Source organism: Mus caroli, chromosome 13 (genome assembly GCF_900094665.2).
Source record: "Mus caroli chromosome 13, CAROLI_EIJ_v1.1, whole genome shotgun sequence".
Lineage (NCBI taxonomy): Eukaryota > Metazoa > Chordata > Mammalia > Rodentia > Muridae > Mus > Mus caroli.
This window is the reverse complement of record NC_034582.1, coordinates 55,182,313-55,207,604: the sequence shown is the minus strand read 5'-3', so window position 1 is coordinate 55,207,604 and position 25,292 is coordinate 55,182,313. Positions and strand designations below refer to the sequence as shown.

General features: G+C 44.4%; 1 protein-coding gene across 7 annotated transcripts in view; it reads left to right on the top strand.

Annotated features, from left to right (window-relative positions):
* The first annotated feature begins 289 nt into the window (after positions 1 to 289).
* Positions 290 to 25,292, top strand: part of Tut7 (terminal uridylyl transferase 7) — a 51,808-nt gene continuing 26,805 nt past the window's right edge. For 2 of the 7 annotated variants that reach the window (XM_021181017.2, XM_029468615.1), the window contains exons 1-14: positions 290 to 359; positions 1,343 to 1,893; positions 6,594 to 6,775; positions 7,044 to 7,160; positions 7,710 to 7,887; positions 8,466 to 8,554; positions 11,866 to 11,917; positions 12,792 to 12,861; positions 13,964 to 14,090; positions 15,327 to 15,446; positions 18,134 to 18,286; positions 21,341 to 21,521; positions 22,816 to 23,903; positions 24,399 to 24,549. In XM_021181017.2, coding sequence (XP_021036676.1) covers positions 1,374 to 1,893; positions 6,594 to 6,775; positions 7,044 to 7,160; positions 7,710 to 7,887; positions 8,466 to 8,554; positions 11,866 to 11,917; positions 12,792 to 12,861; positions 13,964 to 14,090; positions 15,327 to 15,446; positions 18,134 to 18,286; positions 21,341 to 21,521; positions 22,816 to 23,903; positions 24,399 to 24,549 — 3,028 coding nt within the window. In that variant the 5' untranslated portion in view covers positions 290 to 359; positions 1,343 to 1,373. Of the gene's footprint in view, positions 808 to 1,342; positions 1,894 to 6,593; positions 6,776 to 7,043; positions 7,161 to 7,709; positions 7,888 to 8,465; positions 8,555 to 11,865; positions 11,918 to 12,791; positions 12,862 to 13,963; positions 14,091 to 15,326; positions 15,447 to 18,133; positions 18,287 to 21,340; positions 21,522 to 22,815; positions 23,904 to 24,398; positions 24,550 to 25,292 lie in introns of all 7 variants that reach the window. The other 5 variants (XM_021181015.2, XM_029468617.1, XM_029468613.1 and 2 more) reach the window with 4 other exon arrangements.

The window sequence follows — 25,292 nt, the reverse complement described above, 5'->3', positions numbered from 1 at the left end:
TCTTCCTTCAAGGTCGTTCACAAGGCCCTCACTGAAACTTGGAGCCACTCGGAATTACAAAAAGAACCAGCTTCCCGAGCAGCCACAGAGGGGCGTCGGGGGAAATCTGAAAGCACTCGGCGCCGGATCGCGCAGGTAGCTAGGGAGCAAGCCCGGACCTCTGCGCCCGCTGGGCGGAACCTGGGCGGCGCGCGCTTCCGGTGCGCGCTTCCGGCCAGCCGCGGAGCGCGGGGCGGGGACACCGCCGCCTTCCAATCGCGCACAATGAGACGGCGCTGAGCGCCGGAAGTGGGGCTGAAGGAAAACACGGTGAGGAGCAGGGCCCGGACAGGAAGCGGCGGGGGACCGCAGCGGCGCTGGTGAGTGCTCCGGGGCGCCGTCTCGTCGCGTCCCTCCGGGACTCGCCTCCGGGCTGGGCCCGTGGGTTCCCCCCGCCCCGAGGAGCGTATCTGCCCGGCCCCGAGGTACGTTGGCGCCGTCCTTCTCCGGCCGCCTCGGCCCGGCTGTGCGCCCGGAGCCCTCGGGTTCGAGTCCGCGTCTTCACTTTGTGTCGGGGCTCCGGCCCTGGTCCGGGGAACCCCGGAACCCTGTCAATGGCCGGGCGCTTCCTGCTTCCTATTCCCCACGGCGGCTTCGTGGCCAGTAGCGCGGAACCGCCTCCTCCTTCGCCTGGGGACTCCGCTGGTGGAAACTGAGGCACACAGGGGTGGGGCTGCCGAATGGGGAAGGAAAAGGAGTGTCATCCTGCGGAGGATTGTGGTTGGTGACGAAACTGGACTTGTCTGGGGCTGGGGACTGAGAAGTCGGGTAAGTCAGCTGGCGTTGTCCCTTGGTCGGAAGCCTGGACCCTTAGAGCGGTACCTTAGTGGGAAGTGCTGTCCCTTCGCCCAGCGGTCGCGCCGGGTTGAAAAGCGAAGCTTAGAGTGGGGCTGATCGAAACTGAAATCTGCTCACATAGTTTCGGCTACTTTGATACCTAAAAGTAATTGCCAACTTTAAAAAAAAAAAAAAAAAGAAATAGATTTGGGAGTTTTGTAACAGTGTTGACTTAGGATGTTTACTTTGAAGAGAGGTGCTTTCGTTACATAGAAGTTACTTCCTTAGTTTCTGAGACTATAGAAGCGTCTTCAGATTTAGTCTTTGTATTAAATAAGGACCAGTTTTTATGAACACTGTAACTTCTGGAATGCATTAATTATTAGGAATGTGGTAACAATTTAATTTTTAAATGGGGGAAGATAAAGGCTTCAGGGCACCCGTGTGTTACTTTGAGTATTTGGTATGATATTATTTTACAGTTTTGTTTTGTTTTGTTCCCCCCTCCCCCAATGCCTTCTTTCAGGTACAAAGTAAGAAAGTTGAAGTCAAAGACCATGGGAGATACAGCAAAACCTTACTTTGTGAAGCGCACTAAAGACCGTGGAATTATTGATGATGATGATTTCAGAAGGGGCCATCCCCAACAAGATTATTTAATAATGGATGATTATGCTAAAGGCCATAGCAGTAAAATGGAAAAGGGCCTTCCAAAAAAGAAGATATCACCCGGGAACTATGGGAACACCCCCAGGAAAGGACTGTATGCGGTTTCCAGCAATCCATATGCATTTAAAAACCCAATTTACAGTCAGCCTGCTTGGATGAATGATAACCACAAAGATCAAAATAAGAAATGGCTATCTGATGAACTGGCTGGTAATGCAGACAGCTGGAGAGAGTTCAAGCCTGGACCTAGGATTCCTGTCATAAGCCGCTCAAGGAAGGAATCCTTTCAGGAAAGTGATGATGCCTACAGGTGGCAGGAGGGGAGAGGCTGCAGAGCAGTGAGAAGGCTGTTCCAGAAAGACCTCAGCAGCCTAGAAGCCATGTCAGAAATGGAAGCAGGAAGTCCTGGTATGCCTTAAGTCTCTAGGCTGTGTGTCTGTGCTATTTTCTTCATCCAAATAAGTGTTGTTCTTTTCAGTCATGAGCTCTTTAATGTGAGTGTGTTAGTGTTGACAGTATAGTTGGGTAGCCTCAACATATTTCATGCATTGGACCATCACAAGCTCCAAGGCAGGCTGGGCACATGGTGCAGTACTGTCCCCTAAAAACTAAGCAGAAAAGCCAGGCTCATTTTACTTTAGTAAACACCTTATGGGAGAGGAGGAGGGTGGCCACTTAACCTCAGAGATCATACTCTAATTTTCATAATCGGCATTATTTTTGTGTACATGATTTTAATTTTAAAATAGGTTCAAAATGTACATGACAGTATAAAACTGAAAATATTTACTGTTAAGACAGAGTATAAGCTGTGTATATTACAAAGAGGGAGGGAGGCAGGACGGATGGAGAAAAGTAGTGGCAGGGAAAGAGGAAGTTGTGGGGGAAAAAAAGAAACCAAGTTTCCGTTTAACCAAACTAACTCACACAGGGCCCCAGGTAGTTGGAATACAAGCTTGACAACAAAATTTGGGAAATAGAAATTTAGAGAACCGTAATGCAGAGAAAAGCAGTGCTGTTCCCTTTCAGAAGAATCAAAATCTGCTGCTGCTGCTTCATGTAGTCAAGGCTAGCCTTAACTAGATCCACTTGTTTGCACCTCCCAGTGCTAAAACTTCATTTCTAAGTAACTTTACATTTTTTAATATTGATACAAAGTGATTGTATTTTCCCAAAATGTGCACGTAGATGTTGTAATAGCAATTATTTGAAAAAACAGGAAAAAGTTATTTCTATCTAGTCAGTATATTTGCTGAAGTGAAATAAAGTCGTGAGTTGGATGGAAAGCATGAAAACTGTTTATAGTATGAAATTAGACTTGGAAAAATTGCCCCCTTTTGGAGACAGTGTCTCACTGTGTGGTGGCCTGGTGTGGAATTTGCTCTGTAGACCAGACTGGCTTCACAGTGATCCTTAATGCTTTTTCTTCCGAATTAAGGTTTAAAAGGACCCTGTCTCAAAAGAAAAAAAATAAAATAAAATGAACCATAGCTTTACAAATCTTTGAGCTGGGCAGACTAGAAAGGCTGTTGTGTGGGATTCTGAGGTGATGTGGAGCCACAGTTTTGTGAGTTGGGCAGCTGCAGTTTGGAGAGGATGAAATTGTCCAGACTTACTTCTGCAGTGCTGTATGGGAAAGTGGGACTGAACTTGAAACTGAAACTGGGGATGCCTCCTGTCACCCTGGCTATTACCTCAGTCTGTAGGACCTGGCATCCTGACAAGGGAACAAGTGTTCATTGGCGGTTTCTGGGCTTTGGATTTCTCTATTACTTCTTAACGTTTTGTGCAGACCTTAAGTGTTTCTATTATGGCATTCATGTAGGTGTGAACATTGTTACCTATATTTGTTTTATGGAAATAAAAAAATAAGATATGTATGTGTTACATGCCTGCAACCCAGAAAGAACTAGGGAGGTTAAGGCAGGAGGGAGGAAGGTTTGAAGGCAGCCTAGACTACCTAGCAAGGCATTCAGGAGGTGGAGCAGGAGGGTCAGGAGAGCTCCCTAGTGAGCTCTCAGCCAGTCTGGATTTTGTGAATAAAACAAAACAAAAATTTAAAAAAAGAAAGGGGGGAGGGGGGGTACTGACCTAACTAAGTGGCTGGGATACTTTAAATGGTACTTTTAAGATAAGGTGTAAGCCAGGCTGAGAGGTACACACCGTTAGTCCCAGAGTGCAAGAGGCAGAGGCTGACAGACAGACTTGTGGATTTGAGGCCAACCTGGTCTACTTAGAGATTTCCAGGCTAACCAGGGCTACTTAATGAGACCTTGTCTAAAGTCACCACTAGTAGTATAATAATGAGTTATAGATCAATGTTTTGCAGCTAGAAATATTAAAGGAACCAGTTGTAGAGCAGAACCCTCTTCTACATGTTCTTCCTCAGTTTTAGGAATGACTGGAAAGGTGTCTCGCAGGAAGTACATTGGCTCCATGTTCACACTTAGTATTTCTGTATGAGCAGAGTTTCAGGTTGCCAAACGAAGAAATTGATAGTATCCCTTGAAAATCATTATAAAGGAAACCTTAAGGTTTTATATAAGATTGCATACAATAGAGAGGAGTTTAATTTGATGTGTAAATTTGCAGTGCGTGGAAATGGCTCTAAGAAAGATCATTAAAGGGAATAAAATATCTTAATTTTTTTCCCTTGGGGCAGGGTCTCATTGTGTAGCTCTGGTGGGCCTCAAATTCTGCACGTCAGTGAGGTCACCTCACACTCTGAGTTTCCTCTGCTTCTGCCTCCCTTGTTCTGGGAGTAAAGGGTGCGTTACCCTGGCCTGCAATAATAAGTATCGCTCAAACTGAGAAGATGTGACAAAATTATATTAAAGTTGATTTTTAAAGCTTTTAAAAGACCGTTTTGTTTTTCTTTTTTTCATCTTTGCATTATTGTCCCTCCCTCAACCCTCAAATGTCCAAGGTTGTAGGTGTAAAGTCTTGGGGGCAATGTCATTAATAGGCTGGCAGGAAATGTCCATTCAAATGTCCTCTGTGACTGGAGTGACATTCTATTTGCAAATAAGATGTGAGGACTTGGAACACTCACAGCTGGGGGCATGATAGCCCATGTCAGTAGTTAGGGGACCTTCTTGGGCTGTTTTGCTGTCCAAGAGCTGCTCCAGTGAGCTTTTTTCCCAGCTTGTCCCTGCAGGCCTTGGCAGCCCTGTCTTTTCTTAAGTGTTCCACAGGGGGCTGTTCAGGGATTTCTCCTCACTTTGCATCCTGGACAGAACAAGGCTGGTACCTGCCATATTTTAAACTGCATTTTACATCTTTATTTTGCCTTGGGCTTGTACCCTTAGACAAGTCACTTTTGTTCTCCGAGAGTGAGGTCAACCTCAGCATTGATGTGGGAAGTGCTACAAGGATCGGAGGAGGTGGGGCACATAAAAGCACTGCCTTTCTTCTGCTGTGGAATGGGGTGGCAGTGCTTCCAGCACTCCCTCTCCAAAAGTCACAGTGGTCTCCATCCTCTTACCTCATTGCCCCAGTGCTGTGGCAATAGTGCTATACTAGTCACAGCAGTTGATTGCTAGTGTTTGAAGGGGGTCTCAACAAGCTGAGGATGGTGCCAGTGTGCATGATGGGAACAGTCTGCCATTAGCTAAGTTCTCGGTCTGGCAATGCATTCTTTATTTTTGTAAGAATTTATTTACTTATTACCTATCTATCTATTTATTGTTTTTATGTGTATATACATATGTACCTGCATGGATGCGTCTGTGCACTACCTGGTGTAGAAGCCTATGTTCTCAGAAGAGAACATCAAATCTCCTGGAACTCAAGTTCACAGATTGCTGTGAGCCTTCTTACCTGCTGAGCCATCTCTCCTAGCCCCGACAGTAGCACTCTTTAGAACTTGGAGTCCGTACTTCCTTTTCTACCCAGAATTCTTTCCTGCAATTAGCCAATGCATTGCAGTTGCTAAGTCACGAGTCTCTCTGAAAGCTGGAGAGAGATTGCCTTATGCAAGACTTCTTCAAATCGTTAATTTATGGAAAGCCAATGAAGACAATCCCATTTGGGTTTAATCAGAATTGTGAAAATGTTTTGATTTTTTGTGGGTATGTGCATGTGTGGGTGCCTGCATAACAGAACTCAGGTCCTCTGCAGGAGCTCCTTCCACTGAGCCATCTCTTCATCTCCTTCATCAGAATTTTAGCTTAGAAATAAATATTATTTAAGTCCAACATTACAATTAGCTTCCAGTGTCTTTAGAACGCAACTGGAGTGTCAAGGCTGCTGTTTTTAAAGTTCAGTCTCAAAATTGTTATGTGCTTCATCATTTGAAACGTTGTCAGCTTAAGTTTATTCAGTCGTTCTACAGATTGTAGAACTAATGGGGTTCATGATACATTTATTTAGGGTAGACTCTGGCTTTAACTGCCAGTTGTGTTTCCTGTGCTCAGCCTGTCACTGGTATGTGGCAAAAGCTAATGTGGGGAGCTGTGTGTGCTCAGTAGGTAAAACTTTAGCTTGAAGATTTTCCTCTTACTGAAGGAACCTGAATTTATAGCTGAATGATTTTTTTTTTGAACCACATAAGAAAATGATCACAGTTTCCAAGTTCTCTGGGTACATACAATATTGTCCATTTTTCCTGACTCAGGTTCTTCACTTTAAAAGAAAATCAAAAATTAGATATGAATATTTTCCATCAAAACACAGGTGTGTTTACAGTTTGGTTGGCAGTATCATGTATGCCCCGTATACATCAAGTGGCTTAGAAGTACAGTTACAAGTACAGCCTTAGTGAGATCTTTCTGCTGTTGCATGATTGCTCAGCAGTATAGTGTGGGAAGAGATAAAAATCAAATCCTATGGAAAATAGGATCCTTTTTAATTGCAGTGGTTTCTGTGGATTGGTGAATGGAGAGCTGTCTCCCTCTTTGTTCAGTGTTCAGGTATCACTTACTATATCATTGAAATAAGTTCACATGGGCTTGGGGTAGAGCTCAGGGCCTAGCACTCGCCAGCATGGATGAGGACCTGGGTTCAATACCTAGTACTATGCTTAAGTAAATGGATGTATAGGAAGGAAGTTATACTTCTTACTGAGAGCAATAGTTTTCAACATCACCCGTATTGTCCCCTAACTTAAGAAAACAAGAAACAGCGGTCCAGACCTCGTAAGCCACGGAGGACTAGAACGGAGGACAGTGAGCAGGATGGAGATCTGGACGGTCCTGTCATCGACGAGTCTGTCCTTTCAACCAAGGAGCTGTTGGGTCTCCAACAGGCTGAGGAACGGCTCAAGAGAGACTGCATCGACAGGCTGAAAAGGGTAACGTCTTTATGGAAACACTACATCATCTCTAAACATTACTCTACACCAAGTCAGTAATTGCAGTATGTGCCTCAGGGTTAGGCTTTACCTTGTGTAAGTCCATATGCCAAGGGATAATTAGCATGACTTCAACTCAAGAGTTACTGCCATTATATTTAAATAAGAATGACTGTCAAGCTTGGAAGTAACCGGGAAACTGTGATGCTGGCTGATTTTCTCTGAATGTTTAGAGATAGATCTTTCTGTCAATCTTTTCAAACTGTAGCGACCACGAAACTGCCCGACAGCAAAGTATACCTGCAAACTGTGCGATGCTTTGATTGACTCCATCCCGTTTGCTCATAAGCACATCAAGGAGAAGAGGCACAAGAAGAACCTTAAGGTGAGTGGGTCTCTGGCGATTGAAACAGGTGAATACTTTTCATTAAAACACAGGCATATTTATGGTTTGGTTGAAAATGTTATATATGTACCTTATACCTCAAGTGTGTTAGAACTGCAGTTGTGTCTGCCTTCAGTGGGAGATTTCTGCTGTTGCATGAGTGTTTAGCGGTGTACGTTTTTGTGGTTTTCCTTAAACCTATTGTAGAATACTTGTACACTAGTCAGATGTATTTGTTGGGTGGCCCTGTGAATTTCCCCAAGTCCAGAGTTAGGATGTAAGAAGCCATTGGTGGGACCGTGGTGTTTTTATGCAGATAATAAGGCACCTAATATCTGTGGTTGCTGTCCATGTTTTCTCTGTATTCCTGGCTGCTCCTTAGTATCCATATTAAGTACATAGAGTGTGTGTGTGTGTTTGATAGGATGAAGACCACCATGTCTAAGATAAGGAAGGCTACAAAGATTCCTGAAAATTCTGTAGGGTCCTGTCTCAGTGAGAAGAACAGGTACACCTGAGTGATTTTAATCTTACCATTGATCTTACAAGGAAAAGCAGGAGGAAGAATTGCTCACCACACTGCCCCCGCCAGCACCCTCCCAGATACATGCAGTTGGCAGCGCCATTGACAGAGTGGTGCAGGAATTTGGTTTACATAGTGAAAACTTGGATCAGAGACTAGAAATTAAGCGTGTCATGGAAAGTGTGTTCCGGCACAAGCTACCAGGTATGTTCTAGATTCCTTTTTCTATTTAACATCTAGAAGTGCCTCATAGTTCAGATTGCTTTTACCTAATAAGCATTAACTTATGGCCTGGCCACAGGGTGCTGCCTATAAGGCTTATGGAGACTGCGATAGAGGCATCCCAAGACTGGGATTGCTGTTGGGAACCGTTTGTAGTGGAACCTACTACTTATAATAAGTTAGAGCTATGTGTGCATTCTGACATCAGAAAGAAATGCTTGTATTAGCTTATGGCTATACTGTAGGTTCTAAACACTGTGTCCTTTTCAGGATACATTATCTGAATTTTTAAAATTATGGCAGTTTTCTACACAAAATATGAGCTTGATCACATAGGAGTCCTTAGTATGCTCCACAGCTCATGGCAGGAGTGGCTGGAGGCCAGAGAAAAGCTTAGCAAATGGCTGTGCAGTCCTTGTCTGAGTGCCTGCTCTCAGTGTGTCCTGCTTCTGGGCGGGTGCACCTTTGACTTTTGAGTATGCGTTCACTAGCAGTGTTTACTTCTTATAGCTTTGGAGAGATTTCACTCCTGTGACTCCCACCTGCTTACTTCTCTCCAGACTGTTCTCTTAGGCTTTATGGATCCTCCTGTAGCCGACTGGGCTTCAGAGACTCTGACGTGAACATTGATGTTCAGTTTCCAGCTGTCGTAAGTACAAAATGATCTGCTGGACTTCACACTCAGGAAGAATTCTCTCATTGTTTAGCATTTCAGACGTTTTATATTTATGTGCTTGTGTGAACTCATTTGCCCTTGCCCCCCCGCCCCCGTGTGTGTATGTGTGTGTGTGCATGGGCGTGCCAGATGTGTTTAGGTGCCCGTGAAGGCCAGCGAGGGCATCGGATCTCCTGGAGCTTGTGAGCCACCTATGTGGGTGCTGGGATCTGAACTCTGGGAGAGCAAGTGCTCTTGACTTTTTAGCCCATCTTTACTTAAGCTGTTTTTATTGAGTTCATGGGCACATGTGTACAGTTTCAGTCACCTGGCAGACTGCTTGATCATACATAGGCTATCCAGCAGTTGGTGATCTGGCTCCTTATCAGAAGCACACAGATCTTAGTGTCCTTATCTATTCCATCCTTCTGAAAATGGACATGGTAGCCACCTTCTTAACAGAGTGGCAGAGACCCTCAGGGAGGTCAGGGCAAAGCTTCTAGATTGGAGAATGCTCAGAACTTAATGGCTTGTCAGCAAACACATTTTACCATGTTAGCCCCTCAGGATCACGTGGACTGTGAGAAAGCCAAACCCTTCGCTGCTGGGTTGTGGCTGTGCTCCTTTCTGAGAATAGCAGCTCTGTCCAGGTGGGGCTGCTCAAAAGAAGCCTGCTGTGGTTCCCACTGGCACAGGCTTTTCAAGGGAGTGTGCTTGAGGCTTGTGGTGGCTGTCTGGTGGTAACGAGCGGAAAGTCTGTTGAATGTGACTTGGATGTGAATGCATTTGATAGTTAAAGTATGACAGTGACAGTTCTCCCTGAGAATTTTCATTTTATGTTTTCCGTCTTCAGCTTCAGAATTTTAATTTTTTACTTTATAAATTTTCATGTTTATTTTGCTACAGATCTTCCCTACTTGTAATGTTGGTTTTCTAAGGATGTGAATCCTGGGAGGATTCTATGTGTCTATGAATTCAGAAAGTTTAAATTCTTTTCATAAAATCAGCCTTCCTATAACAAGAAAGGAAGGCAAATGTTCATAGTGTATTTGTAATATTTATACTATAATATATAGTATAATATTTATGTTATATATTATATTAAATATTAGATATGTAATATTCATATATAAATAATATATCTATAATATTACAAATAATATTTATAAATATTCATGATCTGTAAACCTAATTAGCTCCCAAGTTCCCTTTTTATATCACAATAATAATAATAATAATTGATGGGCCAGAGAGACAGCTCAGGTGCTTGCCCCCAAATCTAATGACTTGAATTCAATCCCTGAGTGTCACAAACTGTCCTCTGGCCATATGTATGCCTCCCCACATACACATAATGAATAAATGTAATTAAAGTAATAACGCTTTTCAAAAAAACAACCACGCCTAACTTCAAATGATGGAACACATCTATAAGTCCAGTACTAGAGAGCTGGAGGCAGGAATAGCAGGATTTCAAGGCTATCGTCAGACAAAGCACGCTTCAGTGAAACGTAAAGTAAGGATCTGTCCACACACCAGCAAGCGTGTGTGCACGCACACATACACCAGGTATAGAAGCCTACGTTTTGGTGAAATATGATTCCCAACAACATAGATAAGTCAGAACTTTAAAGCCAGAAGAAACTTAGATTAGCCCTTTACCCACTCTGCTTCCCACTGTTTTGTTTACAATTCATCTATGCTCAGTTTAGTTATTTGTTATAAGTATAGATTCTGAGGCCAGGCATGGTAGTGCATGCCTCTGATCCTAGAGGTAGACTAGTTTGAGACCAGCCTAGTCTATATAATGAAGTTCTAGGTCAGCCAGGGCTACATAGTGAGATCCTGTCTTTGAAACAACAAACAGATTCTGAGGTGGGATTCCTTGATGTTCTTGTTCATAGCCTCTCCTTCCTTCCTGTGCTTAAGTCTATAGCTCCCTGGTTATGTAACCTACGGACTTTACTGTTTCTTAAAGAATTTCATTTTAGTGTGTGTGTGTGTGTGTTCATGTGGGTATCTGCACATGGGTGCAGGTGTGCCTTCAGAGGCCAGAGTCTCCCCAGAAGCTGGTATTACAAGTGATTGTTAAATGTCCCATGTGGATGCTGGGAACTAAGCTCGTGTCCTCTGGGAAACAGTATGTGTTCTTACATTTCCAGCTCCAATCTTAATATTATTTTAAGTTTCAAATTCGATAAGTGATTTACCAGAGTAAATTCTTAGCAGTTATTTTGATCTGGTGTCATTCATGCAGCAAATTTTCACTAAGCCCCTGCTGTATATAGGCTCTATGCTAGGTGATAAAGGACAAGATAGGCCTGGCTCTCTGGTGGCACTTGTAAGCTATTAATTATATTGTAAGCTATTAACTATAGTGAGCTTCTCAGAGAAACACAGCTGAGTGACAAGCTCTGAGTATAGACTTAGCTTCCTCAAAGAGGGCACACACATTTCCACAGAACTCTGCTTAGGATGTGGAGACCTGGATCAGTTAGTTGTACAGATTCTTGAAGGCAATGTAGTAAGAATTTGACTTTGTCCTAACAACAGTAAGAATTTTAAGGACCCTTGATTTGGGAGGGTGACTCCTACCTATAGTCAAAGCATTTGGGAGGCAGTGATAGGAGGATTACTGTGAGTTTGATGCCAGCCTCAGCTGTAGAGCAAGACCCTATATCAAAAAACCAAAAGGCTAGGGGGATGGTTCAGCAGTTATCTGTGCTTGTTCCTTTTCCAGAGCATGTTAGTTTGGCTCCGGGCTCGTACAGCACATGGCTTACAACCTCCTGTAACTCCTGTTCTGGGGTTTTGACACCCTCTTCTGATCTCTTCTGTGACACACACACACACACACAAAAAATCTGTAAATAAAACACTTCAATAACAAAAGAAACATTTAAGAATCCATTATATAATTTTAAAGGGTTTTGGTCCAATGTGGAATGGAGTTTTGAAAAGAGAGATGTTGATTTTAGAACCATGTAGCTTTTTGTTGCTACAGTGTTTCAGAGTGAGAGGAACATTGTTGCACTAGAGCACCTTCCAACCACCATTAGGACAGCTAAGGGGTCACTACCTCAAGAGTAAGTTGTACACAGTTACTTTGTCTCAAGTCCTTTGCCCAGGCATGCATCCTCACGTGTTCTTTGTTGGCCTTGCACAGTCTAGTGACTACTCTCTTCACCTGTAGCAATATGCATTTCTTATTTGGAAAGCAATTTGGGGAACTTCAGACTGTATTATAACCAGAAAAACAAAATTGCTTAGGGATTATTTCATGTATTCATTCATTTATTTCCTAGATGTCTCAGCCAGATGTCCTCTTACTTGTTCAAGAATGTTTAAAGAACAGTGGTAAGGCCAAATTCTTCCACATTTTGCTTCTGATTTTGTCTTCTGTCTATAAATTTTAATATATCTTACTACCAAACTGAAAGTAGAAAATTCACTTATAAAAATTACTTATGGGTAAAATCCAAAGCAAAAATAAAAGTAAATGCCCTTGAATTATTTACTAGAGTCCAGCTAACACTCCCAGAACCACCAGTCGGACAGCTGTTAGTTTGACAGCATGTAGGATTAATGAGCCCTGGACTGTGAGTGAAGAATGCAAAATATGTGATATTTATTCTTAGGAGTACATTCATAGTAATCTGCTCTATTGATGGTTTAAATCAATGTTACACATGGTAAATAGGTGGGCCCTGCCCTGATTAATGAACTCAAAGACGGTTGCTCCCGAGTGGGCCCATCAGCTGTCTTGTCCAATACAGTATCCCTTGGGGCTTATTGCCTTTTCTCAGTAGCTAGGCCTCAAACCGCTCCTTTCCTTGAGTTAGGCAGTCTTAGTCTTTCTCTTTGGGTATGAGAAACACTTAAACATTCATCTTGTTTCAGCCAATACATATTTGACACTATGATTTAGTAGCTTTTACATCCATCTGTTTTTAGTCTCCTGTGCACATTCCTAATTATGTTGTCCACATAGCATTTAAATGCTGCATCTGCACTGCAGTCATTTCTGATCAGACACTAACTAGCTCTGAAAAATGAGGACACTGTCTGTGATGATTGGGTTCTTGGACACAGTGTTCTCTCCTTCTAAGTCACCTGAGGGCTGTGTGTGGTAATGGCCTCTCAGACCCACAGCTGTGCTTAGGCTTTCCTAGGTCTGCTTTACAGAGAGGTTTTAACTAACTTGTTTAATCATGTTTTCCTTTTTCCTCAGACTCCTTTATAGATGTTGATGCTGATTTCCATGCCCGGGTCCCTGTGGTGGTGTGCAGAGATAAGCAAAGGTTTCTGTGTCTTTAAGCTACTATTTTATGTGATTTATTTGGGGTTTTTGAGATAAGGTCTAATTAACCATGAGAACCCAGAATGGCCTTGCATTTGCCATGTAACCCAGGACAGGCTTCAGCTTGTGGCAGTGTGCCACTGCTGTGCTGAGGTCACAGGGATAAACACTAGCTTCTCAGATTGCCAAAATCACAAATACTTTGTTAAATCCCTGTAAGAGTCTTAACTTAGAGAGTTATAGGTTCCTTGTCTGATTACCACTTGTACCTCTCCCTGGCCATCTGCCTGTACTTCCATTGTAAGAAGAAAAGGGAAATCAAGTGCTGGAAGAGTCTGCACACATTTCACCTAGACTGGAAGTAGCCAGGTGGAACAGCAGCTTCCCGTAAGCGCCTCCTGTGCCGTTGTTGTTTGTGCAGTTGTGGCACCTGAGATGGTGCTGGGGTGGCCCCACAGGTGCAGCTCTTTTCCCTTGGAAAGCTGCTACTACCACTGAGTAGGAGCATCGTAGGCTCTGCTGACTCGTCATTAAGCAAATCCCTTTGACTTGGGAGAAAACATTATACCCTTGGTATGAGCAGAGCAGACCTTTGATAATTTTTTTCCTGTGTTCTTTCCAAAATATTTTTAATATTTGAAAACATACAGTCCTAGTTCTGACAAACAAGTCTATTCAAAAATAGTTGCCTTTAAAAAAAAGTTCAGTTTCAGGCTGGAGAAGAGCACCGGCTGCTCTTGCAGAGGGGCTGGGAATCTGGAGAAGAGCCCCGGCTGCTCTTGCAGAGGGGTTGGGTTTGATTCCCAGCCTCACTTAGTGCCTCGCAACCACCCGGGCCTCCAGTCCAGGATCAGGTAGCCTCTCCTGACCTTCTAGGGGTCTATGCATGCACATGGTACACAGCATACTAACATTCAGGCAACACAGTCACACACAAAATAAGTAAATCTTGTTTAAAATCCGACATCTTAGGTGAAGCTGCTCGTGAACTTAAGGTCTTTCCATCTAGGTTTTATTATTGAAATGAACTTTCTGATGTAGAAGACTGACCCCTATCTAACATGTTTTCTTTCTTTCCCTCCCATCCTCCCCTTCCCCACTAGCGGCCTTCTTTGTAAAGTAAGTGCAGGAAACGAAAACGCTTGGCTGACCACAAAGCACCTAACGGCTCTTGGAAAACTAGAGCCAAGGCTGGTTCCTCTGGTGATTGCATTCAGATACTGGGCAAAGGTACGGTTGGGGCGGGGGGTGGTGTGGCTGCTTCTGCTTCTCCTTTTCCTTCTCCTTCTCCTTCTCCTTCTCCCCTTCCCTCTCCCCCAACCTCCTCCTCCCCTTCCTCCTCCTCCTCCTTGTTCTTGGTTTGTGTTTGTTTGTATTTTTGTTGGGTTTGTTTTGCTTTGGCAGTGCTGGCTGGCCTGGAACTCACTACATAGGTCAGGCTCCAGCTATCTTCTGTTTTTGCCTCCTGGTTGCTGAGATTACAGATGTGTGCCACCATGCCTTGCACCAGATGTGTATTTATAGGCATAAATAGAGTGGATGTCAGACTATTGGACTAGAAACTAATATACACAGAAAGGAAGGTCAGAGTTTCTATTTAGTGTAACATTATTCCTCAGAAGATAAAATGAGCTATAATGTTTATTAAAAATCAAGTTTGGGCTGGGCAGTGGTGGCGCATGCCTTTAATCCCAGCACTCAGGAGGCAGAGGCAGGCAAATTTCTGAGTTCGAGGCCAGCCTGGTCTACAGAGTGAGTTCCAAGTCAGCCAGGGCTATACAGAGAAACCCTGTCTCGAAAAACCAAAANAAAAAAAAAAAAAGAAAAAAAAATCAAGTTTGGGTCGAATCTTGTGGAATATGACCTAAGAACTTGTTTTTGAGGGTCTTTGTGGGGCATGGTAATATTTGAGATAAGTCTTCTTACACCATTTTCAGTGACAAAGGCAGAGACTTTAGAAAGACAAAAGGTATTGTCATTGTCTCACAGTTCCCTAGTGTTCTAGATATGTTGTTTTGCGGTGTTAGAGTCCCAAATGAAGATGATTTCACGGTGATGCGATTGCCAGCTGGCCAGGTATTAGCACACATCCCCAGCACTGAGGAGGCTGAGACAAGAAGCTCTCAAGCTCCAGGACAGCCTGAGCTAGTTAGTGCATACCAAGATCCTGTCTCAAACATAGCCACAGCAGGAAAGCATCCAGTTCAAAACAGGGATTCCTAGCTAACGCTCTTACTGATTCAGGTAAAGCTGTGCTAGAAGGTTCCAGTGCTAGGGTCTGGGATGAACAGGATTCCCTGGTTTTAACCTGATGGATCAGAAAAGCCCTAGAGAAGCCAGGGTTATGGCTCAGTGGCAGAGAGTCTGCTAGGACATTGAGGTTACAGTTCAGTACCTAGCAACCCCCAAACTAATATCATTAATGTGCTTTCGGTTTCTTTTGTTTGTTTTTTTTGTTTTTTGTAGCTTTGTAGTATTGATCGCCCCGAAGAAGGAGGCTTGCCACCATATGTGTTTGCTCTGATGGCTGTTTTCTTCCTTCAGCAAAGAAAAGAACCTCTCTTGCCAGTTTATCTAGGATCATGGGTATGACAATTTCTAGTTGTATCTGATAGTTACTTTATTAAATTCCTTATGCAAATATCTAAACACTTAACCAAACCTGAAGTATTTAGTTATTCTACCATACTTTTACTACTGAAATATTAGTGTTTGATTACAATGTTATCCTATTCATGGATAATAATATTTTTAAAGATTTTATTTATTTTATGAATGTGAATACACTGTCACTCTCTTCAGAGTGACACCAGAAGAGTGCATCAGATTGCATTACAGATGGTTGTGAGCCACCATGTAACTGAGTTATACTGTTGCCCATGCTGTCTCAAACACCTGGGTTGATCACATCCTCTTGTCTGAGGCTTCAGAGTTTCTAGGACGATAGCATTTTTTATCTCTGCCTTCCTCTATAACCTATAAAGCCAAAAGAAACAGAATCTGATCATAGCCTGCATTGTGAGATGCAGAGCGTCCCCGTCACTCCTTCAGTGATGTCTGGGTTACATTTATGACTATCATCTTTAGCAACAGAACACTTGTCTAACCTGTGGGTACAGGCCTCTTAAATCAACTATGCAGGAGGCTGAGGCAGGAGGACTACAAGGGCAAAACTGATCTGGGCTAGAGTGAGTTCAAAGCCAGGTACTACCTTAGGGACCTAGTGAGATCCTGCCTTGAAAAATAGTTTGAAAAATGCAAAGGTGAGGCTGAGGATGCAGTTGAATGTTGAGCTCCTGCCTGACGAGCCCCCACATTCACACACTGACAGTGAGAATGGTGGTGTAAAGATCTTCTCCACGCCAGTGCGATGGAACAAACCTATAATCTTAACACTCTGGAGGCTGAGGCAAGATTGCCTGGGATGGATGGATAGAGCAAAACCACCTTCCTAAAAACAAAAACAAACAAAAAAACAAAAGAAAAAAAATTGTTCTAAGCAGGTACTTCATGAAGGAGGTGTTATATCCTGCTACTTGTTAACAAAATTAATTACCTGATAAAGCAAGCAAAACTGTCATTCTTTCGTTTTGTCAAAGCATAAAGGATCCAAAATCTTCACGATGTAAAACAGAGTTTATAGTGTCTGGAATGCAATTTTTAAAAATTGTTTACTATATAAAAGTCAAGGTGCCTGGACCAAGAGCTGGTTCCTGGGTGAGAGTTGGCTTTGGTTGCTGCACTGGCACACCTGAGAGATCAATATAAAAAAAGTGCTTGTTTGTGTGCTGGTGGTTTCATTCTATATTGTCTTGGCTCTTAGTCATTGTCCTTGAGTAACCCTATGTGTATATCATTGCAGTAGGAGCATTTATCATAAAAGACTGTTCACCTCAGAGTAGCCACAAGCCAAGAAAGAGAAGGTAGGGTCGTGCTGTAGAGATACTCTGGTTGTTAAAGCTTAAGCATGAGGACCCAAGTCAAGTTTAAAAATCACTAAACTTTTTAAGTTCTAAAACTATTTGCTGTTTGAAGACCATTGTTAAGAACTGAGGATTGGTCAGTGTGGTAGAGCCCTTTCCTGGATTCACAAAAAGAAGAAAAATCACAAAGACCAAAAATAAAGCACTGACTTCAAGAACACTGAAGGCATGCATCTAACCGAGACAGTGCCACGCCTGTCTTCCATAGTGCTTTTGGGAGAATTGTTAGGGAACGCTGACCTCTGGAGCCATTCTGGGTGCTGGGTTAGAGCAAGAGAAAAGAGCGCAGCCTGTGATGCACTGGAATAGCAGGGATTAGGGAGGCCCTGGGAAGGACTGAGGAGAGCATGAGCTCTCACACTTCGTAGGAATGCTGTTAGCTACGTCACCGACTCATGACCACTGCCCGTAGATGTATGTTCAGGAGCCCATCCCACAGTGTAATATGTTTATTAACTTGTTGAGTTAGGTGTGATGAGTATGCTGTCAACTTGACAGAATCCAAACTTGCCTGGGAGACAAGCCTGTAGGCATGCTGATGGGCTTCTCTTCAGGTCTAGGTGGGTCAAGAGAAAAAGCTTTCTTTCCTTCTCTGCTATGGTAGTTTGGTTTGGTTTTGTGTGTTTGTTTCCGGTTTTGTGAAGGGTCTCAGGCCTGATAGGTAAGAAAGTACCCTACAGCTAAGCTCGACCCCAAGATACTGAAAACTTACTTTGTAGAGTCATCATGCCTTTTGCAGGTCAGAACCCTGACTTCTACTCTGAAAACAGACTTCAGTTACCAAATCTCAAAGATGTTTGGTGAGCTGTTTATATTTCTTCTTACTATAATGTTACTCATTATTGTGTCTGGCCATGTGCACATGTACAGCACACATGTGGAAGTCAGAGAACAGCTCCTTGGTTGCACTTAAGAGATTGGACTGAGGTCATCAGGCCTATATCAGACAGCAAGTGCTCTTGTCTGCCCACTGTCTGCCATCTCCTCTTATGTCAGTGAAGTATAGATAGCACGTGTTGTTTCTATCCCTACCAACAGTTCTTTTCTCTTTGGTTTTTTGAGACTGGGTTTCTGTGTAGCTCTGGCTATCCTGGAACTTGCTCTGTAGTCCAGGCTAGCCCTGAACTCACAGAAATCTGCCTGCCTCTGCCTCCCAAGTGCTGGGATTAAAGGCGTGCGCTGCCACTGCTAAGTTCCTACCAGCATCTTAATGCTCTGGTTATCACACAATTGTTTGTGCTTTATAGTAAGATATGTCTAATTGTTTTTTGTTTTGTTTTGTTTTTCTAGATTGAAGAATTCTCATTAAATAAATTAGGGAATTTCAGCCTTAAAGATGTTGAGAAAGACTCTGTGGTCTGGGAATACACTGACAACAGCACAGGGGACACCAGCTCAGCAAAAGAGGAGGCACCCAAAGAGACTGCAGCAAAGAAGGGACAGGTCTGTGCGTTCCTCTCTGGCCATACACTGACCTTCCCTTTGGGCTCCCTGAGGCGTTTGCGCATTGCTCTGTCTCCCTGTGGCTCTCTTCCCTGTGCTTCTGTGTACATTTGTTTGGATTTTGGGTCTCACTTGGTTTCCCAGGCTCACTCTGGAGCTTATTATGAAGCCCACAGTGGTCTGAACTCATGGCAGTCTTCCAGCCTCAGCCTCTGGAAGTCCTGGGATTGTGGCCATGAACTGCCATACCTGGCTCTGTCTTAACTGTTTTTGAGTGTAGTGTTAGTTAATTGTACAAAGGCATGGGTCTTATTACAAACAGCATTTCTCTGCATGATTGTAATGTGCTTTGACCTTGTTTAGTCCTCTGTTCCCCTTCTTTGGCCCACCTGTCCTCTACCCCTGTTCCTTGTCTCTGTTCCTACTAGACCCTTTTTAACTGCTGTGCCTTAGTCTGCCCTTCCATTCTGCATATGAGACAAAATATGGGTTGTTCATGTCTGTGAGACTAACTTATTTTAATGTGGTAATGTTTACTTATGTACATTTTCATGCAAGCACCATTTCCTCTTTATGGGCAAATACAATTCCATTTTATATAGAGACCATACATTCTTCATCCATACATTCTTCATCCATGTTCCTAGACTGACTCCGTAGCATGACTGGTGTGAGTAGAGTGGTAAGCTGGGTGCTGGTCTTCTCTGTGGTGAGCTGACTGTTACTGGGCTGGGGCTGGCTCATGCTTGCCCCAGTTTACCCATTAAGGAGTCCACACACTGATGCACTAGCTCTCGACATTCCATTTTCTTTTCTATGCAGCCTCTTGAGTAAACAGGCAATGAAACAAGTTGAAAACTTGCAGTCACCATTTACTTACATGGCTTCTTCTGTAGGTAGAGGCCTCTTAAAGATACTGAGTAGAGTCCTTACATGGGCAATGACTGCCATAAATCCTTCTAGGACTGAGATTCATGGTTCTAAGTCCACTGCACATTAACAAGTCATGCCCCCTCTGGTTCCTGGCTTATGCATGCCTCAGATGAGACTGTGGTGAACTGCGGACTCCAGACTCCTGAAACTGGGGAAGATAAGGGAGATGCCCTGACCCTGATGACCCTACATAGCACCATTCTGTTTTCTGTGTGGGTTTTGGTTGTGGGCAGCAGCCCAGGCTCTTAGACAGTGTGTGTGAATTTGTGTCCCAGCTCAGACTTTGTAGCTCTGTGTCCTTGGGCAGGTCACTTACTCTTTCTAGGTCCCAGCTTCCTCTCCACAGATAATCTTGGTGCCCAGCATCATTGATTCCTAGAGTGTCTAACTTAGTGCCAGGCATGTGATGAGCACTCTGTCAAAACTAGCCGCTATTCTTACTTTACTAGAAAAGAATGCTCTCTACTTTGAAAAGAAAGGTCAGAGCCAGTGGTGTCTAAAGGTTCTGAAGTTCCTTGCTATGATGCTTTGAAGACATTTCAATGAGAGACTTAAAAGTCCTTCATAAGACTACAAATGAGTGTGGATAAAGAGGTGAAATTCAGCAAGATTCTTGGGTTCCCATGTCCTTGGTTACAGTGTGTGGGACCAAGAACATGTCTATTCCCCTCAGGGGTCTCAGCACTGCCTGCAGTCCACCACAGGACTCAGGATTGGCAGAACCCATAGGCCGGAGATTTACTAGTTGAGTGTCACACCTCTTATTCTGAAGTGTGGTGTTAGAAGTGTAATTGTAGATAAACTTATAAACTTTGGATGGAAAAATGTTTTATTCATTGTGATTAGAGACTAATGTGAAGAAAAAGTCATTGCTATGTGTCCATTTAATACTTTACTTCAAAAGTGTTATTTGGAGTGGTTAAGCAACCTCTACAACATACTTAATGTGAGAATGGGGCTGTGTTAAGCTCTGCTGCCTCTTCCTGCTGAGCCCTGTCAGCTTCAAATACAAACGTTCTCAGACTTTCAGTTCCCCCTTGTAGCACTTGGGAGTTTAGAGCCGAGTGACCTCTAAAGCATCTTACAGGTGTCACATTGTCTTTCAGTGATGTTTGCTTTTCTTCAAAAGATAGTACCTGAGAAAAAGGGCAGAGAGCACCCATGTCTGCCAGCTGCTTTCCCTTGGTTCTGATTTAATCCTCATCACTGTCCTGTGTTATAGGTGTACCATCCCTACTCTGCAGATAATGATAGCGACCATTTTTTGAACACTGTCTGCCAGGCACTGTGCTAAGCACTTTACAGACACTATCTCACTCAGTCCTCCCAACAGCCCTATGAGGTGGGTACTGTTATCCCCGTTTTCCAGGTGAGGAATCCAAGTCTTAGACACCTTATAGACCGTGACCAAACTCATCACAGCTAGTACCTGGCAGAGTGTGAGTCTTAAACTAAACTCATCACACAGCCATTATCCTGCCTGTGCTGCTGATCATAGAGAGGAGAAACTAAGTTGCAGAGAGCAGCAAAGAGCTGTGAGCTGACTGAGTCACACTGGGACCTTTCGCCCGCTCCTGCTGTCTTAAGTCCTATGTACTTTCATTATGTCACATCTGTTATTGGAACTTGTCAAAAGTCTGTGATTGACAAACTAGTGTCAATTTCTGATATCAGCTATTATTTGACTTTAGAATTAAGTGGCGCTTGGCAGGTTTAGTGTGTCGGGGCAGTGACAGTGAGTTTCCTTCTCCTCCCTGCCTTCGCAGTACTGGGCTGTGGATATCCACACCTGAGGAGGTGCCTCCAGCAGCAGCAATGCTTCAGCCTTGGCAGGGGCCTCCCCACCTGCTGAGACCTCACAGTTAGCTGTGCTGTCCAGCTACATGACACTGTCCTGTCCTCTCCTGTGGTGAAATGCCTGGGATAATGGCTGAATGTTAGCATGCAGTGCAGTGCTGTTCACCCCTGACCAAATAGAACTTACAATTAGATTATCTAGATGGATTGTCAAGCTCACGATTTTTCAGAGTCTTCATATTTTTCATATAGGCTTGACTGATCTCGCACTTGTCAGGCTGAGCTGCTGTATGAGTTAACCTCTGTGTTCCTTGTCATCCATAGGTGCCATTGACATTTAATATAAAACATCAGCCTTCAGTGCCAGTCGGGCAACTCTGGGTGGAATTGCTGCGGTTCTATGCTTTAGAGTTTAATCTGGCTGATTTAGTGATCAGTATTCGTGTCAAAGAATTGATATCACGGGAATCAAAGGACTGGCCCAAAAAGCGTATCGCGATTGAAGGTAATAATGTTGGATAACTTTGATGTGGTGCCAGTCTAACAGCCCACTTCTGTCACATTCTCTTCCAGTTCCTAGCAGAGGTAGGCCTGGTCTGAAGGTAAAATAGACACTGGCCTCTTGCATGCGGTGCACTGGGGTGAGGGACAGCGGGCTTACTTAGCCCAAGGTAAAGGGTCTTAGTTATCAAGTGACTGGCTACAGGCACCTGAGTCCCTGCTTTGTAAGTTGCTCTCCCAGCTTCCCTGTGACCTGTGGGTTCTTACTCCCTCTTCCTACCATCCTCACTCTTGTGTTTGAGATTCTATCGTCTCAGGAATCCCTTTTGAGCTTTAGTTTTGCAAAGATGAATGAAATATTTTTTCATGTGAAAAATGCTGTTCTTAGGGTTGGTTGACTGCAGTAGAGGAAACAGAGCTATTTTCAAAGCAGAAAGCAGTCATTTCTGCATAGAAAACACTTTAGTGAAAGCTGTCACTTTGCAGAGTCAGCTGTAAGGTACTGGTGGCCCTGTTAGTGTCATTGAATGGACGAGCTCCTCTCAGCTTTGCAAAGTCAGGAGGTTGGAACCTTCTAGAAATCTTAGCTCTCCTCCTTTAACTTAAGAACAACAGCAAAACTCCTACATGGAAATCTCAGTTTTGCTTGATTTTTTTTTCAAGTTTTATGTTGCATAAGATTTTTTTTTCTTTTTGCATAAATTCTGTGTGCAGTCATGGGGAAATCTCACATTTTTAAACCCTCCCCTGCAGTTTCTCTGGCTCAGCTCTTCTGGCCAATTGCCTAACCTGCTGGAGTTCTAGGGGAGGAGAAAAGATTGAGAGAAGTGGTGTCTCCTCCTGGTGCCTCCCTCTCGCCCCTGAAACTCAGGCCAGCCACTTCAGTGATGGGGCCTCCCAGGGCGGAAGAGTGGAGGTAAGCTTGCCACACTGCAGGGCTGCCGGAGGAGCGAGGGCCAGAGCGCTCACTCGCTCAGGCGCAAGCCTGTCTGTCGGAAGCTCCTGAGTTCCCCACAGCTCAGGAGCCACACTGACAACATCTTTCCTACCTCCAGTCACTGAGCAGCTAGGGAAGGGGCATCAGTTCCCTGAGACTCCGAAGCATTGCTTTCAGCTCCTAACTGCTGCCCCACTCCTACCTGGGTTGTTTTTGTAAAGTGTTTAAAGCATGTAAGATGCATGATCCACTCTACTGTTGTTGTTACCTGCTTTACCGTGGAAAATCTAGTTTTAAGCATGATGAAACAGAAATGTATGAAGTGGTGGCTTTCTTTTTTTCCTCTCTCTCTTTGTTACAGACCCCTATTCTGTTAAAAGAAATGTGGCAAGGACCCTGAATAATCAGCCTGTGTTTGAGTATATACTTCATTGTTTGAGGACGACATATAAATATTTCGCTCTTCCACACAAAGTTACAAAACCCAACCTCACAAAGCCTCCTAGCCCAGTCACCTGTGTTTCAGACCCTTACAAAGAAGCAAAAAATGGTGGCCCAGAACCCCAAGCAACAAATATTGATAAACTGGGAAATGCAGCTGTGGCTCAAGATCCTGGTGTTCAAACCTCAGGTGCCTGCAAAGCACAGCTACTCACTCTTAAGAATACCACTGAGGAGTTGGGAAGCCCAGCAAAAGGAGGTGTGCACATCCCAGCCTACCAGGAGAGCTCTGGCTGTGTCCAGGCAGAGGTCAATTGTGAGGGTTTGGAGGATGCCACAGCAGAGCTTCCGGAAACAGGAAGTGACAACGAGGAAGTCAGAAGGAAGACCAAGCATCCTTTGAGTACTGTTGACCAAGGTTTAAGCAGCAGCAAGCACCCAGAACTGCAGAACTGTGGTAGCCTGTGCGGTCTGCAGGCAGACAACACTCTGGAGTTAGTAGGGCTCCGGAACCCTAGAGCTGAAGAGTGTAATAGCTGTGCCTCTTTGGACAACAAGGCTGAGGTCAATGAAGAGAGGATAGAAGGCACTGAGGAACTAGAAGAAGAAGAAGCTCTGAGTTGCTTTTCCCTTTCAGTCCAGAGCCGCACATCAGCAGCCATGCACTTTGATGAGGAGGAGGAGGAGGAGGAGGAGGAAGAGGAGGAGGAGGAGCCCAGGCTCAGCATTAACCTTACAGAAGATGAGGAGGGGGTTGCTAATGAGCATCAGGTGGACAGCAGGTACGCTGGGTCAGGTGAGGAGGATGCCCTCTCTGAAGAAGATGACTTGGCGGAGCCTGCTAAGGGTGAAGACACAGGAGAATGTGGAGAACACGTGGGTGGGACTCTGCTCATAGACCTAAATAGAATAACGCTTAAAGAAGAAAGCTTTCCTGAGGAAGATTCACCTGGGGACCAGTCTGAGTTCTTCTACGAATTTAGAAAACTGACCTTCACCAAAGGCAAGGTAATCATTACTGATAGGCTTAGGTCTGGGACTCTAATAACTCCAGTGGATAGTGTTTCTAGTTTTCTCTCTGTCACTGTGAGCAATTGGCATTGTGCTATTGCATGGATATGAAGTCTGAGGCCAACTTGAGGAAGTCAGTTTTCTCTTTTTCTTTCTTTCCTTTCTGTGGGTCCCAGGAATTGAACTGAGGTCTCCAGGCTTGGCAACAAGTGCCATTTACCAGCTGAGCTACTTGTCAGCCCTGATTTCAGTTTCTATGAACTGGACCAGTAGCTTCTCGTTTGGTGTGGTTTAACCCATTTCTGTTCGTGCGCTGTGATTCCTGTCCCTCCTGACACTGATGGGGATGTTCATAGACGACAGACAGTTCGCTTCCCATTCCCATCCCCAGAGTAGCATCTCAGGCCCTCAGAGTAGCTTTATTTTAGGCTAGATGTGTAGATGTGCAAAGATTCACCGTCACTTGTGTTTTGGTTCACCATCTCCCTGCAGTCCCCCACAGTAGTGTGCAGCTTGTGTAAGCGAGAAGGCCACCTAAAGAAGGACTGTCCTGAGGACTTCAAGAGGGTCCAGCTGGAACCGTTGCCACCCCTGACACCCAAGTTCTCAAACATCTTAGATCAAGTCTGCATCCAGTGTTACAGTAAGTGTTCTGTTCACCCGATGTGCCACAGCGGGTGACACTCAGGAGTCATCAGAGGTGCTGCCAGCCTCACAGTTAGTACTCTGAGGATTGTGGACAGTATGTTGTGAGCATAGGCACCTACCACCCCTCCCCCAGCTCCTCCTGCAGCCACTCCCTCTTCTCACCCTAACCGACTGAATCCAGGCCGTGCTGCAGGTAGACTCCTGGATGTGGGGGCCATCCACTGTCAGCTCCCCGCCCCATCCCCCACGCTAGAATAGTGACAGGCTTGGTCTTGCAGGCAGCTTCAGATGCTGTGAGTGCATGAGAGCAGCAGTCCTCTTGTGCCTGATACCCCTTGGCCCCAGGCTCTCAGGCCATAGGGATGCTCCCTTTTCTGTGATGATGTCTCTACCTGGAGGGAAAGAATACTTTGAACAGCCCACATGCAAGCTCTTTAGGGAACATCCATTTGAGGAAGCACTGGTGCTGAGAGAAGTTCCATTTCTATTTCTGAAGAGGCCTGCTGCTGCTTAGCCTGGATGTGCTCACGGCCCCTCCCTGACTGGTACTTAAGCTCCCTGCCTCCCAGCGGGCTCTCTCCCTGAAGCTGCCATCAAAATTGCCTCCTGGATGCTGGGATTACAGGCAGGCACCATCATGTACAACCTTATCCCTCCTACCCTCTCTTCCTACTAGGGTCTCACTCTGTTACTGAATTTTTGGGTCCAAACAACCTGCCTCTGCTTCAGCCTCCCAAA